We start from the raw sequence: 23,742 nt of genomic DNA, 5'->3' as shown, positions 1-23,742 counted from the left end.
TATTTTACTAATTTCAGCAACATTTACTTTTACAATCTGTAGTGTTCAGAAAGCTTCAAACATGGCCCAGCTAATCACCTGCACTCACCAGGTGAGGCTGGTCTGGGCCATGAAGGCCTACAGGTGCATGCAGGGCCCTGAAAACTACTACTACAATTGAATCTCTTTGGGCAAGAGCTTGCGTCAAATAAAAAATGTCTGATTGTTCCCAAAGGCTTTATAGTTATATGGTCTAATCCCTGCCAGTACAGTACAGAAACACAAGCCTTAAATCATAAGACTATCCACTAAATAGCATCAAAGATTAATAAATTTCACTTACATAATTTATCACTGTTCTTCAAGTAAGGAGAAACTGGTGAATTAGCAGCAAATATCACAAAGAACGGGTTTTCATAGTCCAACACTGGGGCTGAAATTAAAATAGGGTGTGGGACCTATTTTTGTTTAACTAAAACTATGTTTTTGCTATATGAATAGCTGAATTTAAAGACCTCAGACAACCTAGATATACATTCTCATTACTACTGCTGAAGAGCAAAAAAGCTGGAAGAGTCAACTGTAATTTGAGTGGCCATTACTGCCTCATTTTCTGTCATGAGATCAGATATATAATCATGTGTTTAAAATTCAAATGTCTGCCAAGAGCAGTCCTTGTGTAGTAACTGTTTCAGTAAGAACATAGCTTACCTAATTGCTTCTACAATAAATTCTTATACAGACCACTCTATAATTACAGAAACTTATACTACGTAGTACTTCACATTTTTACAAAAGCTTATTTTTTTGCATGCTTCACTCCTGTTTACAGAGAAGACCAATATAAATTATTATCTCTAAGGCTTGAAATTGTTTTGACTACCCATTACAAAATCAGAATAGTCTCTCTTCTCCTATTGGTTATACTTTAGACAAACGTATTTTCTAAACTAACTAATGTCTTCTTTCAAATATGCATAGACAATTTATACAGATAGCATGTATTAGCTGAAGCAGGAGTTAGGTATGTAATTTTTTGACAAAAAAAACCAAAACAGTTTGCTTATGGCAAAGAAAATAAATATAGATCAGTTCCTGTCATATCTTCTAAAACTGTGCTTATAGCAGTGTGTTGTAGTACCTTCTTGTAAGCTCTACAACATTTAATGAATAGCATATTCTGACAACAGGTCCATTCGTTATTATCTATTTCACACACAAAAGTTACTTTTTAAAAATCAGATCTTCTTTTACCTTTAGTCAAACTAATGTCTTTTTCATAACTCACATCTGCACATCACTAATTGATTTAGTCTGAAGTAATCTAGGCAAATACATATATTGGAAAAGATCCAGAGCCAATGAATCCAGCTATACTATGGTTAGGGGAACAATATGGATTCACACCAAGAAGTTGGTCTATGCAATACTATACAGTAAATATATAATAACGCATTTTTGCCCATCTTCTTTTTTTTCCTTACAGATCCCAAAAATTTTGGGTAGGAAGATGATATTTTTCACTTCCTGTACATGAAAGTATATGTTCTTCTCAGAGTTCCCTTTTTACTAGGAATAATTTGGAAAAATGTGGAGATGCTGGAGCATCAGAAATGGTAAATAGGTTAATGATTCACATACCTTTTTGTGTTAGCTGTGCAGTACACTTTCACTGCGATCAGGCAAACCATAATGAGTCAAAAGGAACTTTCCTTTTGAATTCAATAATTGCAGCTGGTTTCGGCTCATACGTTTGATTAAAGACACTTTATATCTTTCATTGTTGCTTTAATGTTTATACAGTGCTTTACATCTTCAGAGCACTCTGCTGACATTACCTTATTAGTTCTTGCAATACTTAGATGCAATTTTCAGTGTGCCTTTATATCACAGTCCCATTTTAATTGCTATTTAAAGCTGCATTAGTTATATTTATAATGGGCCATAAAAATGAATGTTTAGTAGGAAAGCCACTGTACCAACAATTTGTGTAGTACATTTCTTAAACTATAAAATATTTTGGTGTATATGATACTTCAGATTTAGCCCAGTACTGAACTCTACTAATGAGAGTTTCAGGCCTGTCCTCCCCTAGCACATCATGATGCAAACTAGCATCAGTAAGAGAATGTCAGTGCTGTTCCTCCACTTGTTTTCATTGCTGTCCTGGTGAGACTTTTTCTGAACTTGCTGGGTGAAATGGAAAACATTGCAAATACTGTCATTGAGGTTTCATTGCTGAAATTTCACCCACTGAAGACAATGAACAGCACAGGCGCCCCTGCCAGGCACTGGCCCTGTTTCCTCCGAGAGTGCCGCCAGGAGCACATGGTTGTGAGCCCCTGGGAAAGCAGTGCTGCCTGCTTTCATGGAGGTACTCTTGAGGACAGCCCTTTTTCCCCATGAACCCCATATAGTAAATTCTTGATGCCGCAGTTAAGTTTAGTGAGCTCATGCTTTTCTTGTTAAGTTTGCTTCTCAACTTCTAAACTGTCAAGCAAAATTTCAGTCATTAGTTATTTGAACTTTTAGCTGTTATGGCTTTTTCTTTACATTTCTTTGCCTGTTATATAAGCACACCCCAGAAAACATTGCAAGTTTCTTTAAATTATTGCTAATAAATAATTCTTGCTAATCACAAACTTAGATTTGTAGATTCTTGTATTGCTGAAACCTACATATAATTCAAATACATCATCCAGACTGCATAGCAGCTTAGACCTGTCCCACCTATTTGATGTCTCTGAACAACAAATGAAATACAGTTGTCAGAAAATGGTGTCAAGTGACCTACAGCATTTAATGTTAGCTTGCAATGAAAACACTTCCTCATTGTTGGGGACTATATAAATACGAATTCACAATTAAGCTTGATTTCATAAGTACTGATCATTTACAGCCACTGTAGTGAGAAATTGCTCAGGGCTCCTGAAATTTAAGTCAACTGAGTTACATAACCTGCCTTAGAGCTGCATGGTGTACATTGGCATCTCTTGGCAATCCTTGCCTGTAGTTACAGGACAGCCACTCCTTTCTGTCACCTAGTAACTTTTTAATAGTCAACATCAACTCAGAGTTTCTGAGCTAGAGCTTAGTTTGTCAGTGTGTGTGGAATACAGTACTTTTTTAAATGCTGTTTGGGCTACAAACATTAAACAGTGTAGTAGTCTGAACTAAGGACAACATCTTGTGGAAGTGTTTGAGCAGAAAAAAAATTGTAGTAGCATATTCTGAACATAAAACGGAAATGGCTGAAGGTAAGATTACACCTGCAGGCAAATCAGGCCAGCTCCTGGAAAAAATCTGGCACCTAAACTTGCTAGCAAGAGATGTGCTTCTGAAAAGTGATCTGGATAATGAAGGTATAGTGGAGTATGTGCTTAGACTGATTTCTTTAACAAAAGAGCTGAGCAGATCTCTCAGCCAGCAGCTGGAGAACGTTACTGAAAGTATTCAAGACACCTGCCACTTGCTGAGTGCTCTCCATGACAAACACAAGGAATTGACTGCAAGTCCAGGCAAGTATGGAGGGACTTACCTGTAAAAAGAATGGACTGGGTATATTGGATGCTAAGTTCTACTGTGTGGTGATGCTGGGGGACCTTTTCATTTGTTACTATTTCAATATTTGGTCATTTATTAGACCAAATGAATTCATATTTCAGCAGTTTTATCACAGTGTTTTCAAGTCCATTACATAAGATTCAACATGAGCCTTGTAATTCTCATTATGTGAGGGAAAAAAAAAAATATAAAAATAAAGTTAACTAAACAGAATTGTTTCAAATTTTAATGTATATTATACTTTGGTGCGTTTATCTTGGCCAGATGCCAGATGTCCACCCAGCAACTTACTCCCCCACCTCAACAGGACAGGGGGAGAAAATAAGATGGAAATCCTCGTGGGTCAATATAAAGACAGGGAAATCACTTACCGTCATGGGCAAAATGGCCTGCGCTTAGGGAGAAAATAAATTTAATTTATTACCAATTGAAATAGATTTGGATAGTGAGAAACAAAGGCAAAAAATTAAAACAACACCGTTCCCCCACCCCTCCTTTTTTCCAGGCTCAGCTTCAAGTCTTCATTCCCGACTCCTCTACCTCCTCCTAGGCCGGAGGAGCGCACGGGGACAGGGAATGGGGGTGGCAGTCAGTCCATAACAGTTCCCCTCTGCCACTCCTTCCTCCTTATATTTTTCCCTGCTCCAGCATGGGTCCTTCCCATGGCCCACAGTTCCTGTCAGGAAAACCTGGGCTTTCCACAGACTGCAGTTCCTTCAGGGAACACCTACCTGCTCTGGCGTGGGTCCTCCACCGGCTGCAGAGTGGATATCTGCTCCAGTCTGGTCCCCCATGGGCTGCAGGGGAATCTCCACTCCATGCCTAGAGCACCTCCCCTTCCTTCTTCTCTGGCCTTGCTGTTCGCAGGGTTGTTTCTCACACTTTTTTCCTCACTCTTCGCTGATCTCTTGTGTTCTTGCCCTTTCTTAAATATGTTTTCACAAAGGCAGCACCATTGTGGAACCAGCTGTGTCTGGCACAGGGCAGCCCTGGCCTCTCCTCACAGAGGCCTCTCCTCACAGAGGCCGCCCCTTCAGCCCCCCGCTGCCAGCACCTCACCAAGTAAACCCAATATATATAGTCTACAGTCCTCTACAAGTAACAACATAGTTAAAAAGATGATGGTAAAAATAAGAAAGACTTCTGCCATCATAGTGCACAGGTAAACACATGGAATTTAATTTCTTGCATTTATAATAATGATGCGGATATAACAACAGTGTTATTTATTGTGAGGACGAAATCCAGATTTTATTCCTGGAAAAATGCAGGATCATTTTGTGATGAATGAAACAAACTCTCTTTCCTCGGAAACAGCATCTTAACAAACATTCATCAAAGTAGAAAAGAAAACTATCATTTCTGCATTTAATAATGGTCTAACAGTGTGACGCATAACAGAGAAAGAGAAATCTTTAGCTATGCCTGCTTTTATGAGTCTTTGTTCTACAGGTTTATAAAGTGTCCTCAATAATAAAAGAACATTTTGTAAAAAAAAGGGACCTGCTTCCAGGCTCCAAGATCAAGATAACTTTGCCCTGTTATCCTCATGGCCTATGTGATTTTTTTTAGTGTTTTTTTTTTTTTTTTTTTTTTTAGATTTCTAAGAACTCGCTGTCATTCTCCTTCCAAAAAGCTACTTTTCCTCATCTGACACTTTCCCATAAACCAGTCAGCAAAAAGGTTTGAAGACAGTTACATATAAACTGCCACTGTATTCTAAAGCCCTGTTATCAAACGTCAAAAAAAGCACAGAAAGCAGTGTTAGAAAACCAATGGTGGTGGTGGGTAACACAAAAGAAGGCTTATTTCGAGGTTACCTTGTAACAGAATGCAAAAAGTGTCTTTTCATGCAACACAGTTGGGTAGTGTAAAGTTACAAGGCCGTGTCTTTGCTTGGCTTTAGGCAGTGCAATATTAGAAAAGTCACATTCACAGTGTAGGAAAATGCCATTGTTTTGAATAACCCCGTTATCTTCATATTTGATTTTAGGGAAGTTTAAAGAGCTGTATGATTTGTTTTGGGGTTTTTTTGTTTTGCTTATAGAATGCAGAATTAAAGGAAGAAACAGGTTAATTTTGCCTGTTTTGCCGAAGCTTGAACTTTGCCTCACAGTGAGACTGGGAAGTGGTCTTTTACAATCTCTTATGCAAACGAAGCTGTGTTGTTTCCAATCCTTTTGTTTTATTTCTCAGCCCTGTTAAACTATTTGGAAGTTCTTCTTCAGTATTGCAAAAGTGCCCCTGGAAAAACAGCAGTATCTTAGAACAAACTTTTTTTTTCTTTGAACTACCAGTGGAAAAAAAAAATATTAAAAATGTGTTTCCTTCTTTTTTTTTTTTTTCCCCAAATGTAGTCAAAATCGATTAACAAGTCATTTGGGAACTGAGAAAGCATTGCAAAGGAATAATTTTTAGACTGAGTTCAACAAGAAAAAAATCTTTGAACTGTATACTCTTTGTAGGTTTAAATTAATTAGATGCAAATAGAGATGAAAGTGAAAGGCCTGTCTAGATCATGTAACATCACACATTGATGTGTGATGGCATTCTTACTCAATAAAATTAGTTTTCAAGTTGGAAACCTTGAGGTATTGATTTACCTCATATGAGGTTATTGAAAAAAGTGAATGTAAGCCAGTGGTTTCCCGTAAGACTTGTATCAGCCCTTTCTATTGTCCTTCCCTTGTGTGTCTCTGTCCATTACAAGTGGAGAGCACACCATACTGTGTTTCATTCTGTACAATTTTCTTATTTGTATTGACTTTAATTGGATTTAACCTGCAAAACAAAGCTTTCCAGGATCTCATGCAGCAAATAGAAAACAGCAAGAAATTTTCCGAGAGGTCTGCAATATACCTAACTAATGAAGACACAGTTCCAGTTATAGAGACTGACAGCATAAGGTGAGGGGAGAGCTGAAAGTAGTACATCTGAAATCTTTGGAGAGAGTATCTGGAAGGATTTCTAAGAAAAGGTGGAAGATAAGAAAAATGAGGGATCATAAATAGGTTAAAGATAAAATCTTACATGAATGGCACATAGTGATTTTGTGCTTTGTGTGCAGCCTTCTTCACCAAGTGTTTTTAGTTAGATGCAAGAGCAACCTCCGCCATTCCTATAACTGAACGCTACAAACTGCTGAACTTCAGTATTGTATATGTGCTGGTGTTTGTGTGTTATCCTCTATTCTCTGTAGCAAAAATCCAAAGCTGCTAAGCATGTTTAATAGTAAGCCCATATATAACAGCTTTATTAGAGACCCATGCGTTAGAATCACACAGGATTCAATTTTAGGAAATACATATAATTAATGTTTAGTTTTAAAGCTCTTCCCAAATTGATTTGACTATTATTTACCAATTCTATGCTTTAGATTGATTGTCATTAAGAGTTTAGCTAGTGTCTGATCATTAGAAAGGTGTTCTTTAGAGTTGCCACAGTAGTACTTTGACAAATACACAGTTTTACTTGGACAAGTACACAGATGTACTTGTCTGTATTCAATTCTTCAGAAATTAATTCAAATTGAATAGCAATGAATGCAAAAATGTTAAATGGAATCAAGGAAATACATTGTGCTTCATGTATTGAATGGCACTATGGAATTAGGTGGAATTCATTAGGTATGTGTATAAAAGTTTTCACATTTTTGGCTAGGTTTCATAGCAAAATTCAATTGGTTATCTATTTTTTTCCTCAGAGTACAATGGAATTATAGATTGTCTGCAGGAAGTGAAGGATTATTTGATAAATACAGTTGCACACCTTCAAGAGGCAGAAAATAAACTTTATGCTGCCAGCTGTAGACAAGATGATGATTCTCAGATCCAGACTTCTCAAAATGCTTCTAGAGAAACAGATGGGTGTTGTTCTGAAGGAGAAGCAACAGAGTCAGTGCAAGCATCTTTTAGTCCCAGCCAGCAATCCCAAAGAACTCCTTCCTTGAACAAGACAGAAAATCAGAATGTTAATCAAATTCAGCCAAGTGAAACTAAAACTGTGGAAAAAGACATCATTGCATCATTAGCTGAAAACGTATCTGCTCAAGAACAGGACGTTAGCGGAGAACCTCCAATGAAAAAGGAAGATGGTGAACACAGACTGCTGACAAACTCTGTTACAGAGAAAAAAGATTACAATGGAAAGGATAAACCTCATGGAGGTAGCTCTGTTACTGAAAAGTCTCCAGAACTGGCTTTTCAAGATGCTCTTATGACCAGCGAGGAAGGCATTCTATCTGGGACATTGAAAGACATTTATGACAGAACTGTCACGAATCCTTTTGAACAGGAGAAAAAGGTAGGAGGCAAACAATCTTCAAAAGGGGTAGAAAGTGAAGAATATAGACTGACAGAGAAAATGGAAGACAGTAAAATGGAAATAAAACATGAGATTTGTAGGAATGACCTAATTACCTCCACGTCTTCAGCACAAACATGTGGTCTTACTGCTGTGAATCCCTTTATGAATGATTCAAAAGAAGTACAAAAATCTAGGCACTGGATGAACAAAGAGTAAGCACATATTCTTCTTTTTAGGAACAGATGTACATAAATATTGTCTATTAGCAATAAACATCTGTGGGCCCAGAATCTCAATATGCATGTATTGAACAGCTACTGGTCATGCACATAATACCAGTTTACAACTTAAGCATGCGCAATGAAGATCTTCCATTTGGTCTAAAGTAAACTGTAACTTTCTATTTGATTGCATAGATTTTTTTTTTATGCCAGAGAGGGTCTGAGTCACAGCCAGTAAAGTCAATGATTCCCAAATTGTTGAAATCAGTAGGAAAGGACCCCAATTAGTCAGTTTTATGATAGTTTGTAAGCTGTTCTGAAACAAGCTAAACATAAAAATTTTCATGATTTTCCCATCTATTCATAAACACATATTTTTATGAATTATCTGCTTATGCTACAATGTAGCACATCATTATAGTAAAGTATTTAATTAAAAATACAAGACACCACCCCACCCAAAATACAAAGAATAATATTTTATATTCTTTTTCTCCAGATTTCTAGTGGAAGAGAGTGGTAAGAATAAACAGGAAGTAGCTTGTTTCATTAAAGCCCCTGCAACTGCTCTGGAGAATCTGAAGTGTAAGATAGTCAATGACACTAGTTCCTTGGTGGTGGATGATTCTGAGGAGCTGGTCAGCAATGTCATCAGTATTGAATGCTTTGATTATGAGAAAATAATCCCTTTCCCTATCAACATTGCAATCCCATTTACTTCATGCTTCAGAGGAAATTATCGGGAGATTATGGTGAAGGTGACTGATGTGAACTTTCAATCAAACTACTTAACTCCTATTTCTTTGGAGGGATACCAAGGAAACCGTAAGGTTGGTAACCTCTCATCTAAGCATTGTAAAAACATCATTCCAGGTTCCCAGTTAAGCCTCTGTGGAGTTATACAAGTAAACTTGTCATTATTAAGCCGTATTGCCCACTACACGGGGTTAAATTGAACTTTTCTTCCTACTTTCGCAAGAACTAATTCTATTTGAAACCTAGTATTTAACAAGGTCCTTTTTTTCACTTGTAATGTTATGGCAAGTGCTTGATCCCACAATACTAATGACTGAGTAATGGTTCATGATTTTTGTAAATAAGTGTAATAATTGCATTATTTGATAAAAGTAAAAAGGGGACTTTTTTTACATTCAGATCACAGAGAAGTAACACAATTCTGTGTGCATGAGTCCAAACTCCATCTCAGAGAAACACAGGATGATTCTTTTTTTTAACTGCAGAAGAATTGCATTGGGCCAGATTCATCACCCAGTTTATGAGCTTATTTCATTTCACCTGAATCATACACTAGAATATTTGTGATATCACATGACAACTAGAGGTCACCAGATAACTGAGCATCCAGGTGGCAATAATATTCAATTTATTTTCATTTCACACCTTGCTCTATAAATAATGTTGCCTTCTCAAAATGTTAATACGCTGCAGAATACAGTTTCCTTTCCCTCTGATGTACTCTAACCCCACATTCTCTTTATGCAGGAAACCCTTGCGGAAGTGAAAATTTATCAGCTAGGTGTTTTTTCTGTGTTGTCATGCTTAAAGAAAGAAACATTTACTGTTCCAAAAGTAGGACTCTCACAAAAGCTGAGTGTGGATTCTAGAATCTCTTTCTGTTACCCTCCAGAAACATTCAGTTCTCCAGCACCCATGCAGATAAAGGTGAGCTTGAAATTACCCTTGAAATACCATAAGTATGTTATCTGATCAGTTCTGAAGCAAGGATGCCAATAATGTTAAAGGGCAACATGTTCCATTATTAGAAAAAGTGAAAAGTGGTTGCAACTCCACATCCTGTATATACAGCAAATGGTTTCCTGTCAACTTTCTTAAAGCCACATAACATTGTCAGTAGTCAACATATCTCTACCTAAAAAGAAGAACCATCTACCTTTGATATACTTCAGCAAATATGGTTGTTTTCAACAATGACATAAGCATCAACTCCAAACTTCAACTGCTTCGCCCAGTGTTTAAGTTAATGGAACAATTTTTCTCACCTGACCTTCATCATTTGTACCAGGCAATCCAACAGAAGGTTTTGTAACCTCTTAGTCTTAGGCTGAGAATAATCTCAAAATTTGCTTCAGTTATACTGTGTTTCTCCCTTCCCCCATAAAAACATTGATTCTGAGGTACAGAGAAGCTAAAATTAACAGCAAAAAAAAATACAGATTTGAAAAATCTTAGAAAATTATCAAAGTCTGAGGGAACTCAGGAGTTTCAAAACTTGAACTCAGGAGTTTCAAAACTTGAACTCAAAGCAGGAACAAAACAATCAAAATATTTTAGTCAGCAAAGGTTCCCATTTTTTATGACTTCCAAGCACTTGATTGTGCATTGTATGACATGCTGATTGGGTTGTTCCTGGGTTATAGAGAGAAGCCTAAAGGTTCTGTGATAGTCCAAGCCAATTCCAAAAGATAAATCAATTTGTAAATAAAACAGGCATGTAAGAGAAGATTTATTAATTTGCAAATTAACTTTACAGTTGCTTTCCATATTTAGGTTCAGCCAATTGAACCATCATTGGTCGCCACACTGAAAGCAAGACACGATATGTACCACTCAGTGGTATCTACTAGTGCACTGGTTTATGTCCAGCATCCTTCAGCCCAACCATTTAACAGCTCAGTCACTGTTACTCTACCCTGTCCTCGAAACCCAGAAAAAAAAAGGCAAGGAGATGAGACAGAACATGTGAGAGCCATTAGTGCTACAGTAAAGAGGGTTGCTACAGCATACCATCCTCGGTAAGAAGAACTTCACTACAAATTCACCATTTTCAAAACATCAAAATGAATTCATTTTAACAGTTGCTGATTAATAATTTTTTGTATTAAAAATATGTTAGTTCCTTAATACAGTCTAGTATACTTAGACAATAACCACATCTCAAAGATGCTGTGATCATTATTTTACCAGTTGGTGGTTTGGCTACCCTGGCCTTTGAATTTTCTGCTCTCTACTTTTACACATTCCAATGGCTACCTGAGTCAAAATTTATGACACAACGGTTTAGAGCAGGTCAGTTTTGTGGTAACTGCCACACTAGATAAAGGCCCAGATTTTTCTAAAGCACTCACTACAAAATTTCTAAAATTAGACCTTTTGTAATGTCTTTAAAAAAAGCATTAAAACATGGGGACTCCTAAAAAAAAATCTCTAAATTTCAGTTGTTCAATAAAATTTATCCATCATGCATAGGAGGATATGGATAAAACTTCTTGGTGGAAAAAAAAGCCAAAGCTGACCTCATCTATTTTGACAGTCAGCAAAATAAATGGTGCTTTTACTATCTCATGCAGGAAAAAAAATCAGTCAGAAGTTACCATTTGATTGTTGTCCTTCCAGTTCTGTTATGGTGGGCAACTCCAGGTTCAGAAAGGCTTACTGGGATTTCTTGGTAGGGACTAGCTTGGGACAAGAGTGAGCTTTGAAGTACTTCTACTTTAGGTCATTAAACACCTAGCTTATTCCTACTGTGCTAAACATTATCTTTTTCAAAATTCATCTACATGCCAAAATTATGATTGTCTTGAAAATATACGGGGTACAGATGGAGAAGGCAGACACTGTCCTAGCTTTCCATTTTTTAAAATCTTCTCACATCATGTTTTAAAGAGCTCTACACTCACACTGGTCTCTTAGACTAGACATCCATCTTTATCACAAACTTCAGATTTGGGAAGGGTGCCCATGTCAGTTTATAGGAGATTCAAATTTCATTTTCTGTACCAGAAGCATGTAATTGTGTGGCAGTACCCTCATGGCATCTGTCTCTTCTTAATACCAGTCTAAATGGCACTTTAGATTCTCAGTCAAAGTACATCCATGAAAAGGGCATGGCTTGATTGCTTATTTCTATACAAATTCCTCAGAAAATGATGCCAACATTTTCCTGTATTTGCACATAGGCTGAGGCTGTATGCTTGAGAAATGCTTAGGCTGTCCTGTCTGGAGTGTTTTGTTTTTGGGATTGCACAGATGGCGTACATTTGAGGTGAATGGGTTATTCACATCCAGTTTTAAAAAACTGATAAGGAGAGGTGTGTGTGAGAGGAGAGTTGTGGGCTTCTGTAAAAAAAACCCTCATGTTTCATTCATTAGAATAAATTAGCCAGAGCATGTAATGTCACGGTTGCTTGATTCTGAGTGTGATATCAAAGTAATCACCTGATTTGAAGAGAAGCTACTTTTATTTTCTCTGTTGAAAGAGATAATGGATAGCAGGCATATCTTCTTTTCTAAATTCCTTTGTGGTTATTTAGTAATATTTGCTGCTGGAAGAAAGGGTGGGTTGTTTTTCTTTTTTTCAGCTCTACTTCTAGAGAATCTAAATCTTGATGAATGACTCAAAACCAATCCATAATAATTACTGTGCATGATATTAAATGATAGACTAAACTAGATTCATTTAGATAGAAAACTTTGTTTTTCCTTTTGTTCCATCTTTCTGGAGAATTAAAAAAAAAATAAAAAAATACCTCTTAACAATTATATCACTTATGTACTCTGGAATATAGTTCCAGATGTAGTTTTTCAGCAAGGTGGGGAAAACACATGTAGTCATCAAGGAAAGCGGAAGGGAAAGCAGGGCAATAAATACAAGGTTACTCTTTCTGCAGGATCTATTTTTCATTTTATCTTTTCCTGTAATTCTTTGGCTTTCCAGGGCTGTGAGTGCTTCTGTGAGAAAAAATGGGGAGAATCTTAGTGATACTTTGAAATTATTAGGTCACAGAAACAAAGAAGAAGGTTGGAAGGTGTTTGATGATGTTATTATCCAGAATGCATGGAATGGGCTTGTATCATTTGAACTAAATGAGCATTTAGAAAGGTAATGTATGAATAATTTAATAAAATTTTATTTACTCAAATATTTACTTCCAAGTATATGGATCAATGGAAATTAGTAGAATTAAGAAATCATCCACTATTAATTATTATCTTGACAGCATCTCTTTCTTCCACTTAGCAGTATAAGATAATTTAGATTTGTTATTCATAATTAGAGAAAATATAAATTTGTTTAAATATTTTTTCATCTATAGACTGTACACAATGTAATATATACAAAACTTGAAACAGGAAATGCAGATATTAATCTTAATTTGAAAATGTGATTTAGCTCTCTAACTACAAAACTATAATTTGTTTTTAATTTCTTATTAGGAAATATTCTCTTACTTTCATCTAAAATTCGTATGTATTTGAATTCATAGATAGAGTCAATATACTCTACACTACAGCAGCAGGCAAATTTCCACCCTTTCATGTGTTGGAAACAAGAATGAAAAGGAGGTAGCAAAAGGTCCATTGGAGACTGAGCCCTATATTATTTTGCATAATAAATCGCAGTTGATAAAATGATTTAAGATAGAGCTATTTATTTTCTTGCCTTTTTTTTAATACAGCTTCGTGGTCATTCGCTTTTCGTTCCTCTTGGAAAATATGTATCTTCTCCTCTTTGCTCAGGCTCTGGAAGAAGCTGTTTGTAGCACAATGGCTAATGTGATACTGTATCGGAAAAGAGAGAACCCATATAAAATAGTAGTTTTGCTATCTGCATCCAAAGAATTGACGTGCAAACTTCAAAATCTCCATGAGGAGGGCTACTTTGGTCCCCCAGAACCTACGCAGCAATTCCCATTAAGAGAAGGAGAGCAGATTCATTTTAGATTTAGAGGCAATATTTTTGCTTCAGGTAAGGTAATTAATTCATGCATCTGGATGAACATTATCAGTCACCTCAACTATTCAGAAATACTGTATGTGAACATTAGTAGATTGTGGTTAGTCACAGTACATTTAGTTATTTCAATGTTTTATTTCTTGTAAATGATAAGCGCATGGAACTACATGGGAAACTGCTCCAACTGAAAAATAAAATATACTAGTTGAACAAGATCCTGAGCAACCTGCTCTAGGTGACCGTGCTTTGAGAAGGGGATTGGACAAGAAGATCTTCAGAGATCTCTTCCAACCTCTGCCATTCTGTAAAACCTGGTCCCTCGGAAACAGCTGGTATTTTATCTTTTATTTCAAAAGGGCAGGATTCCATCAATGGCTTTTTAATATAAAGAACATTTGATAGGAATTAAACAGATTCCAAACAAAAAGAAACAGTCTGCTATTATATCTGTTTAAATTCACTTGAAATGAGTAAGATTAAACACTGAAATCCAGGGCAAAATGTTGCTTTTTGTGAGTTGCACTATGAGTTGAGGTGATGAGAGAGAGTTGTTATGCCATTCCCATTAGCAGCCTCAAAAATTCCATGTGGTGGCTGCCACCATTCAGAGATTTGCTTAAAGGCAAAAGAGATAAGAAGCCTCAGGAAAGTTTTCACCCCAAATTATGTATAGTCTCTTCTGTCAGTTTTGGAAAGGACATATAAATATATATTTGGCCCTCTGAACATTTTGTACATAAACTCTCCTATTGAAAACACTGTTTACTGTAAAGAAAGGATTATTCTTCAAAAAGAGAAATCTCCAGCCCCCAAGGAAAGCCTGCTCATATATGCAAAGGATAGTGTTATAGATCTATCAATTAAAACGGAATTACAAATTCTAAAAATGCACCTACCTCTCTGCCTCCATTCATTTTGTTGTTACAGATAGACACATATCCATTCTGAATAACCAGAAAGCATATTCTTCTAGTTCCATTCATAACACCATTTTATTTTTATTTCTCTCTGTGTTGTGTACTTTATCCCCTTCCATGTTCCTTACTTTTCAACTTGTAGCACAACCTTCACCACTTATCCCTTATGCCAACAATTCAGGGGCGAAGACAACTAACTATGACATTTCAACTACTGAGGCAGGCTGGCAGGAATGTTTGAACCTCAGATGTTCAATATAAAGTAATAATAATGATAAAGACCAACTGAATGCTATGTGATTAGTTCTATTTGACTCACCCTAATGACTTATTTTAGATGCCACACATCTAAGTACAGTGTAAAAAAAAAATTTTTTTTTTTACGGACTGCAGAGAATGGAAAAGATTTTGGAAGAGTCTACAGGCTGATTTTTCATTCACAAAGAAAACCCAGGCTAGAGCTCCAAATTAAAGAAGTGGATGAATTTGGTAACCACAGTTCACCTCATTACAAAGGAACAGCAGTGTTCTATAAAATTACCAGAGAGATGATAACCAAGAAATGGGAACAACCCTTGCCATATGGTGACTATCAACACCGGTCTCCGCTGTGTAAATTAGCACTAACGTTACCAAAGGTGGGTTTCTCATTTGATAATGTTAGAGAGATCTCCCTTTTCCCCTTACCACATATTTATTAGGCAAAAGGATCTTGGTATGATTTTCGCTTTACATACACACAGGAGTCACTGATGGAGCAGTTCTGATTCATCAGCAATGTACAAACACGCTCAGAATTTCTCTTAGCAGGTGGGAGGGACCCTCATCCAAGCACAAGCATGGAAAAAAATGTTTAGCAGAAGTTTTTCACTCATTTGCTCTCCCCAAATAGTATGGCCCTGAAAAATACTTAAGTTTCAGTTATACACTTCTTGTATCCTTGTCCTGGGAGTGCAGAATTGCGAATTGTAGGAGCATTAGATGATTCATGTAACCTACCTCTCTCCTATCACCTGATTCTCCTATTATGCCTGATAAGCCCCTGCAATACAGCTATGTGGGCAATTATCTTCTTCTCTGGTGAAAACTATTGCTACTTAAATTAATCTTTAATATTCTTGCAATGAAATCTCACTGTAATCTTTTCAAAGAGCCTAGGTATCAGCACCCCATATTATACAAAATGCTGCCACTAGACTACTACTATCAAATTTGCATACTTTTTAATGTCAAAATATGTACAGTAACACTTGGTCTAAATCTCTGGTGACATCTCTCTCTTTTTGAATTTAATCGACTTAACTCTTCCTTAAGCTATGACCTACAAATACGTCTTTTATTTCATAAGCATACCTCTTGATTTCTCTCTAATCTCCATTCTCCCAAGTAAAAATTAAGAACAATTAACTGCAGAAGATTTTAAGAGGAGATCTCTTTTAGTGACAAACTCCATATAAAATGTAAGTTTTCTTTTGAGAATCACGTTTTCAAGCACTTTGCTTTTCCCCAGGGCTAGCATTCCGTGTGCAGTATCCGCAGAGAGGGAAATACAAACTCTTGAGATCCAGTGGGATGATTAAAAAAAAATATATTAAAAAAAAAAAATCTGTGGCACACCCTAGGCATCAGTTAATTTTCTGCCATCCACCTGCCTAGCCTCCATCCTATTGTTCCACTTTATTTAATCTTACTGCATAATAAGATTTAAAGGATTGAACTGCATTCGTATTAAACCACAAAGGTAATTATCAAGTGTCTTAGATTTGGGTTGGCATATATGGTCTACTGCTGAACATATTAGTCCTTAAATGTTCTATTCAGACTTTTCAAAACAAATATTTCTGACTACCCCTTTTTTCCTACTAAATTTAAGGCCACGTTTTCTCTTTCCCAGTGTGGCTGAGATCTTGAAGCCTGGTCAGTCTGTATAAGTATGTGAGAATATATAATGTATGTGGGTACACAGTAGCATCCAGGCAGCCTACTCATTTAAACGGAAATAAATGGAGGAACTGTATAACATGATCATTGCTGGTAAACTAGAAATTAGAAATGAAGTCAAACCTCAGGAATGGTGATAGCCTTTGGGAATATTTTCTCTACAGCTATTTTTTGAGTAGTGCCTCTACGTTCAACTGAATCAGTTCAAGTACGGAGGACCGAAGTTTGATGCACACAAAGTCTGCTGAGAGAGAGTTATTATATCACTTGAGAAAATCAGTGTTGCGGCACCTTGCAAATAATTTTTCTTTTGCTTCTGGTAAATGTATTTTAAGAGGTGCATTTTAAAGGAGTCAGAACGTTCATTAAACACAAATCTTAGGCCAAAAAAAGCAATCAAAGTGCTTGAAAACATTTGCATATTGATAACTTTTTTATTACGTGATTTGTATTTTCTGTCTTACACAGAATGAAATACCTCTCTGTAGAATGAAGAATAGCATCAAAATAACATCTTCCATTATGTTGCAAGTCATCTTAGTACACAAAATGTTATACTTGCTATAGTTGGTGAACCCTCCTACTTTTGGATCTATCTTCCATCCATTCAGCATAATAATTTAAAATCGATAATGCTTAAAGTCAAGTTTTTTAATAGAGAAGAAATACTCCTTAATAATTCAGCTAGTTCGGTTATCATCTTTTTGAAGAATTATGAGACATCAATGAAGCTGATTATTTGACTTTAGTGAACAATTAATACAAAATACAATAAATAAATAAATAAAACAACATACCTTACTATTGAGGTATAAATACAAAAGGCAAATGGGAATTTCACCCACACGACTATCTAGTGGTATGTAACATTCTTTAACATAAAGTTACAAAGTTGTTCACTCTTTTGCTCTTCATACCTTCTTCCAGCCAAGTAAATCTTGAATTCCATACTGAACAAACTCATAGAAATTTTAAGAACAAAAAATATTCTCTTTTGGCTTATTTCCTGATGATTACTAGTGAAGTCCCAGACAGATCCATGCTAACATATTCATCAGAAATTTTGAATAATTAAGTGACAAGTGTGATGACAGTACAAAATATTCATAGTACTGAAGCTCTCTGTGAAGAATCACAGAATATAATGATACTGAGTGACTAGAAAATAAACTAGATAAATTAGATGCCAATAAGTGTTTTGTTGGGGTGGAAGTACATATCTAATTTTATACTGGTAGACTCCAAATTACCTATAGCCACTCAAAAAAGAAATCTTTGGTCATTTTGCTCTCTGTAAACTTCCAGAGCATTCAGCAGCAAATAAAAAGGTAAGTGGAATGTTCCAAATTATTAGAGAACAAAAATGAAATCAAGATTATGCCATATATCTATGAGGCATCCACATCATGACTGCACTCTGCAGTCCTGGTCACAGAGCTCAGAAAGAGGATTCGGAAGAAGAGGACAGAAAGAAGGTCATCAGAAACATGGAGTGATTCCAGGTAGAGAGACAATACATTGATGACAACACTTCAGGCAGTTTTGATAGACATTGAAATACTGTGTACACTTAGGAATATTTGGAGAAACTGAAAAAGGAATGATTATATCCCCTTTCAAAGGATATAAGAACAATGATATTGGTAAGTCGCAGGTGTAACCAATAACATAAAAGAAAGTACTTTTTACATACAAAAATAATCAAAAGGTGAACTCATTTTTACAGGATATTTGCAGCAGTTAAAAATGTGTTTGAGCTAGAAGAGGAATTGACTGGAAGAGAGACAGAACCATATATTAAACATAATGATCCAGATGCAATTAAATGCCAGAGCAATGAAATGGAAATTCTAATTACTTACCATATCTTATTAAGTGTTCTAAAATTATTAACAGTGATGAAATCACTGACAGTAAAAATTAATATAAGAACTTTATCCTTTTTTTACTATCCATGATCTGATCGACAAATTTTAATCAGATATATCTTCACATTTAGGTGGGCTTTCTAATGAATAAAAGAAATAGAAGGAAATAGTTAAAATTGGATGAGAAAACACAGTTATGGAGAAATTTAATGCGCTAATTATACAAACAACTACACCAACCATCTGTCAAATGCAACTGCTATTTACCACTTCATTAAAGTACAAGTCTTGTGTTAATGTTCGTATAATATGAACCAAGACTGGCACTGTGCATAATCAGTCATATGCTGATGCTATTAATATATATTGCTACAACTATCTGACTACATTCATGTGTGTAGACATGCACTCAAGCAATGATACTTCAATTTTGCTGGTTTCTATCACATGTATACTACCACAGTACAGCAGTTAAGCTGCCACAAATTTCACAAGCTTATTAAAATATAATTCTAGTGTTCATATCTGGCCTATTGCTAATGCTGTGTTGTTTACAGTATTGCTTACACCAACACAGCTGCTTACAGAATTCCAGTTGTTACAGTAAGGCTCTCATGTCTTAATTGTGAATTAGTTTACTCTAAGTTGTGGCATTGTTGATGGACTTCTCACTTGCTCCCACTATGCTGGGGAAGCCTTTCATGGTTTGGGAATAAAATCCCCGAAATAGCAGTAAACGCAGGGTAAGAACAACAAAGACTATTTACATTTCTACTACTTTGTTGAGTTAATAAATATCTTAAGTTTAGTTTAAACCTGTCAACGGATTCGGTTTAATACATATGAGGTCACAAATACTCAGTGTTGCCAGTAACAATAGAAATTTTCTCAACAAAATGAAATGAAGTTTGGGCTTTTTTTTGCCAGATGATAAAGTTAGTAGCATCCACAATGCCTGATTTTGATTGTGACAGAGACAGATGGAATCTTTTTAAGGCAACCATTCTGACTAAATTTTCACTCATTTCTGTAAAATTCCCACCTAAATTTCTCTTGAATTGTGGAGAGAAGACAATAACTATACAGATTATAAGCCATTTTTATATGTATGTGCCTACGTTGTCCACTATCTTGCAAATATATTTCTGACAGTGGTCAAAGCAGTGGTTGTTTATTTTGTATGCAACCATTCACATCAGGTTTTGGTTTAAACACGCTACGTTTGTACAGAAGTAAGCTGATCTTCACTAACGGTTCCTATTATGGAGCTTTCATTTCCTCAGCATTAGAAAACACTGGTTGGTCAAACCTGTTATTTTCAACACAAGTTAAACACAGTGGACTGGGTTCTGATGTCAAGTATGTGTGTGCATATCAGTAATATTTCTACTGATTTCAAAGCAGTTGTATTTATGTGAAACTGGGCTAAAGAGTTTAAAAGGTTAATTTCTCCTTTTCTGTCTCTCCTGTTTGATATGCTGGTAGAGTCTAATCATGTCTGAGAGGTCCATTTGACAGAGCACTTCAGTGTTGCTGGCTGAAATCAGAGTGCTTTGCAAAAAGACATTGTTGTAATACATACAAGCATTATCAAATTACTATTCTGCTGAAGTTTTACGTCTAATGACTGTCTAACAGCAAAATAGCATGTGATCCTCTGCTTCAGAAAGGCAGTTGCTTAGCTAATTGAAGGGACTTCCAGACTAGAAAACTGCTTTGACCGCTAAGAGTATTTTACTTACGCTGTCAGCCAGAACAGTGGGGCCACATGCCAGTGCAGCTGAACCATGGGTGAATTTAGCGCTTCACCACAGATATTTAATCTTTAAAGGCAGATTTAATGTTTTGGATCTAATGCATTGTATATTATTACACTGTTTCTAGACAATACTCATTTTCAATTCTTATCATTTTTACTCCTATTTTAACATTAAGTAGCATAAAGTGGTTCAGATTAAAGTCAATGCATGGGTAATTGAGTTCATCTACAATAACTTTGAAAATCTCATACAGACCTTTGAGGTGCTAAATTCTCATTAATGAATGAAAATAAGTTTAAATATAAATGCATAATTAAATGAAGCCAAAGAAAGCTGAGTCTTGGAAGAAAAACAATGCCCCCTTCTGGAAGAGCTTTATATTCCCTTTGTTTTGAGGGCTTTTTTTAGCCATGTTATGCCGTCTTCACACTATGGCATGTCCAGTGACAGAATTGCTGTAGAAGCACGCAAGATGAGGCGACCTTAAGATGCACACAGCACAGGATGGTTTTGCACTGCCAAGCAGCGCATACTGTGTGCATCCTGTGCATGCTGAAATCCCCTGCCAAGATGACTGAGTACAGGCCTGATGAAAAGCTGTTCAATTCACAGGTGAATAAGTAACAGTTATGATTATATTGACCTTTTGGATGTCTAGCTCAGTACATATGAAACACTCCAAATATTAAACAATATATAAAGTCTGTATTATAAAAGTATTTAAGATAAGCTCAGCAGGGCTCAGTATGCACAGCAGGAAGAGGAGAGTAATTTATCCAGTCAGAGTTTCATGCTCTTAATTCACAAATGGAAAAAAGAAACTCAGTGAATAAAACTGGAGTGAGTCTCACAGGGAAAGCTGTGCATAAACAGCCAGGTAATACAACTGAATGTGTGTGACAAAAGTAACAGGGGCACTAAAAGAGGACAATTACAGCTTTTAACAAAAAAAGAGCTGAACTTCACTTGATACAAATTAATCTCTTCTTGTGCTCAGTGTTTATATAAGTAATTTCTTGTTTTATATGGAGCAGGAGACAACAGTGAAGCCCACAAGACTTTCCTCTTTCTCAGTCACAGGGAAAAAGGGCAAAGTATTTTTTTCTTTCTCTCCAGTGTTCAGAGGAAGAAAGATGAAGAACTCAGTACTTTCTAATGGAAATTCTGATGATTATTAGTGATTTATAATTAAAAGTTGAACCATGTAAAATGAATAACTATAGCTACAAACATAGTATGATTTCTAGACCTTATAATAGCCACTTCCTACCTAGAAACTGTTATTTTCCTTGAAACAGTATGGTATGCACACAGTTGTAGTAAGAACAGAGAGACAGCAAGGCAAAGTTAATGCAGTGTTCAAAATTAGAATCCATTTCATGTACGAAAGTTCCATACAGATTTTCTCTACACCCAGTTTCTATACACCAGTCATGACATAATGCTACTGATCAAACATTTGTAAAATTACATAAATTATAAACTTTTTAATAAGATGCAATAAACATCCATTTGGTGTAAACAGACTTATTTTCATTATTTTAATAGCTGTATACTGATTTTTACCTGCTGATGGTGTTAACTGGTTTTTAATAATGACACAAATCCTCTGTGTAGGTAGGACCAATCTTAAATGCTGATTTACTGCAATCCACCCCTGTATCCTCCACCTCATCCCTTACTCGTTTAATCATTTGTCTTTCCTCAACGTATTTTCTTTGATAGCATGAAAAGTTGATCAACCGTCCACGAAGCACAAAAAGAATTTCTTCTGATTCATCAGGTAAGAACACATACATAATATATTAATTTCTATATAAATAATAGTTATATTTTCTATTTACTTTTTTAAATGTCAAGATTTGTTTCAGCTGTAACTGACATTTTAAAATGCCATATTCATGAACCAAAGTAGTTAATGTGTTAGAAGATATTCAAAGGAAAAAAAAAAAGTGATCTGTTTACCGGGAAATGCAAAATCTCTTGTAAGATAATGTTGTGGTGGGGTGCTTGAGCAGCATATAATTTTCGGTATAAGGAGATTCAATTTGTACTGAAAAGCTCCAGTATCAGTTATGTATTAGTCATAGGAAATGCCCAAACCCTTTTATTTTATTGCTAGCTTTCCCCATGCAGTTCCAAAGGTTATAGATCATTGCTGAATCTCCTCTTGACTAAATTCACTTCATGCCTCAGTGCAGTTATCAAAAATTACATCAGAAATAAGAAGTGATGATGTTTTCATTAAAGTAAAAAGCAAACCACATTTAGTTGGGTTGTTCACCCATTGAGCCTCCAGCTTTACAAAGCTTTTCAAAAGAAAGATAGATATATGTAGCAGAAGAATAATGCTCTTAATTTACTAATTTTTGCCCTTCAGAGGCCCTGTGGGACAACTTGCTATATTGGCTTGCAGAAGAGCTTGCAGAAGATAATACATCATTGCTTGCTTTATGCTTACCTGTTCGGCGGAGCATACTTCAGCTTGTTAGGCTGAAGTGCCCTGATAATTTAACACACCAGATCTATGAGCTGCTTTGCTGCTGGAAAAAGACCCTTCCAAGGTCGGCTGATAAACAGCAGCTCCTGTCTCGCTATTTGCAGAAGAGTGGCAGAAGTGATCTTTCAGAAGAACTTCGTTTTAAGTGGCAAAATAAAGTGTTCACTTGACAGAATCACTGGCAACTAACAGCCCCATTTCTCTTCTTTGCTGTTGAGAGGTGTGAATATTTCCATGATATCTTTGGATGAGCAAGTGACAGGGATACCGGTCAAGGATCAGACTGCTTATTTGTTTGTTACTGTGCAACCTCTTTACTAAAGCAAAGTATAATAACAATGTCCTTGCTTGCTAAAAGTGGACATTTCTCCTGTGGAAAAGTGAGATATTGAAAATATAGGTATGAAGGATTATAGATTGGTCTGCATAGGTTTCTAAGGACTTTAATTCCTTGCACATACCATGCTCAATTGACATAGAATCATATTTCTACACACTTTAAACACCAGGAATTATTCACTATACTTTATCAAAATCTTATGAATCATTCCATGATATATGGATTACTCCACATCCAGTAATAATAGCTACGAGGTTCTTCAGAGGAAAGCATAATAGATCATTATAATGCACAGACAGAGGAAATTTCTTCTTACTTTCAGGTTTGTTAGTAATTAATCCTGACTTTTATATTCTCCATGAATGTGTTTTATCCTTGTGAATGTCATAGCAGATTTCGGTGTTACCACATGTGAATATCTAATCTGTTTCCAGAATTTACCAGATTTGTTGCCTCACTTTCATCTGTCATGGTAATGGGTTTTTTTCAGGTTACCATCAAATTTGGAAAAAGGAGTATTGCTTCTTATAAGTTTTAAAATGTAGTGCTTTGAAATTTCATTCATTACACTGGGTTCTTGTATTGAAGGTACAGATAATAAAACAGGTGTATTTGTGCCATTCCTCAGCCA

At 35.9% G+C, this 23,742-nt stretch overlaps 1 protein-coding gene across 1 annotated transcript; it reads left to right on the top strand.

Annotated features, from left to right (window-relative positions):
* Window positions 1-3,226: 3,226 nt before the first annotated feature.
* Window positions 3,227-22,941, top strand: DTHD1 (death domain containing 1; the record flags this gene model as incomplete). The annotated part of the gene is given in 12 exon segments (XM_082315907.1): window positions 3,227-3,497; window positions 6,338-6,449; window positions 7,204-7,238; window positions 7,241-8,060; window positions 8,569-8,899; window positions 9,573-9,752; window positions 10,599-10,843; window positions 12,766-12,930; window positions 13,508-13,797; window positions 15,096-15,340; window positions 21,997-22,054; window positions 22,652-22,941. Coding segments are annotated over 12 exon segments (3,042 nt in total).
* Between the last annotated feature and the right edge of the window lie 801 nt (window positions 22,942-23,742).

Source organism: Platalea leucorodia (genome assembly GCF_965183815.1).
Source record: "Platalea leucorodia genome assembly, chromosome: 6".
In the NCBI taxonomy this organism is placed as follows: Eukaryota; Metazoa; Chordata; class Aves; order Pelecaniformes; family Threskiornithidae; genus Platalea; species Platalea leucorodia.
Note: the sequence above shows the minus strand (reverse complement) of the source record. Positions and strands in the feature narration are given on the sequence as shown.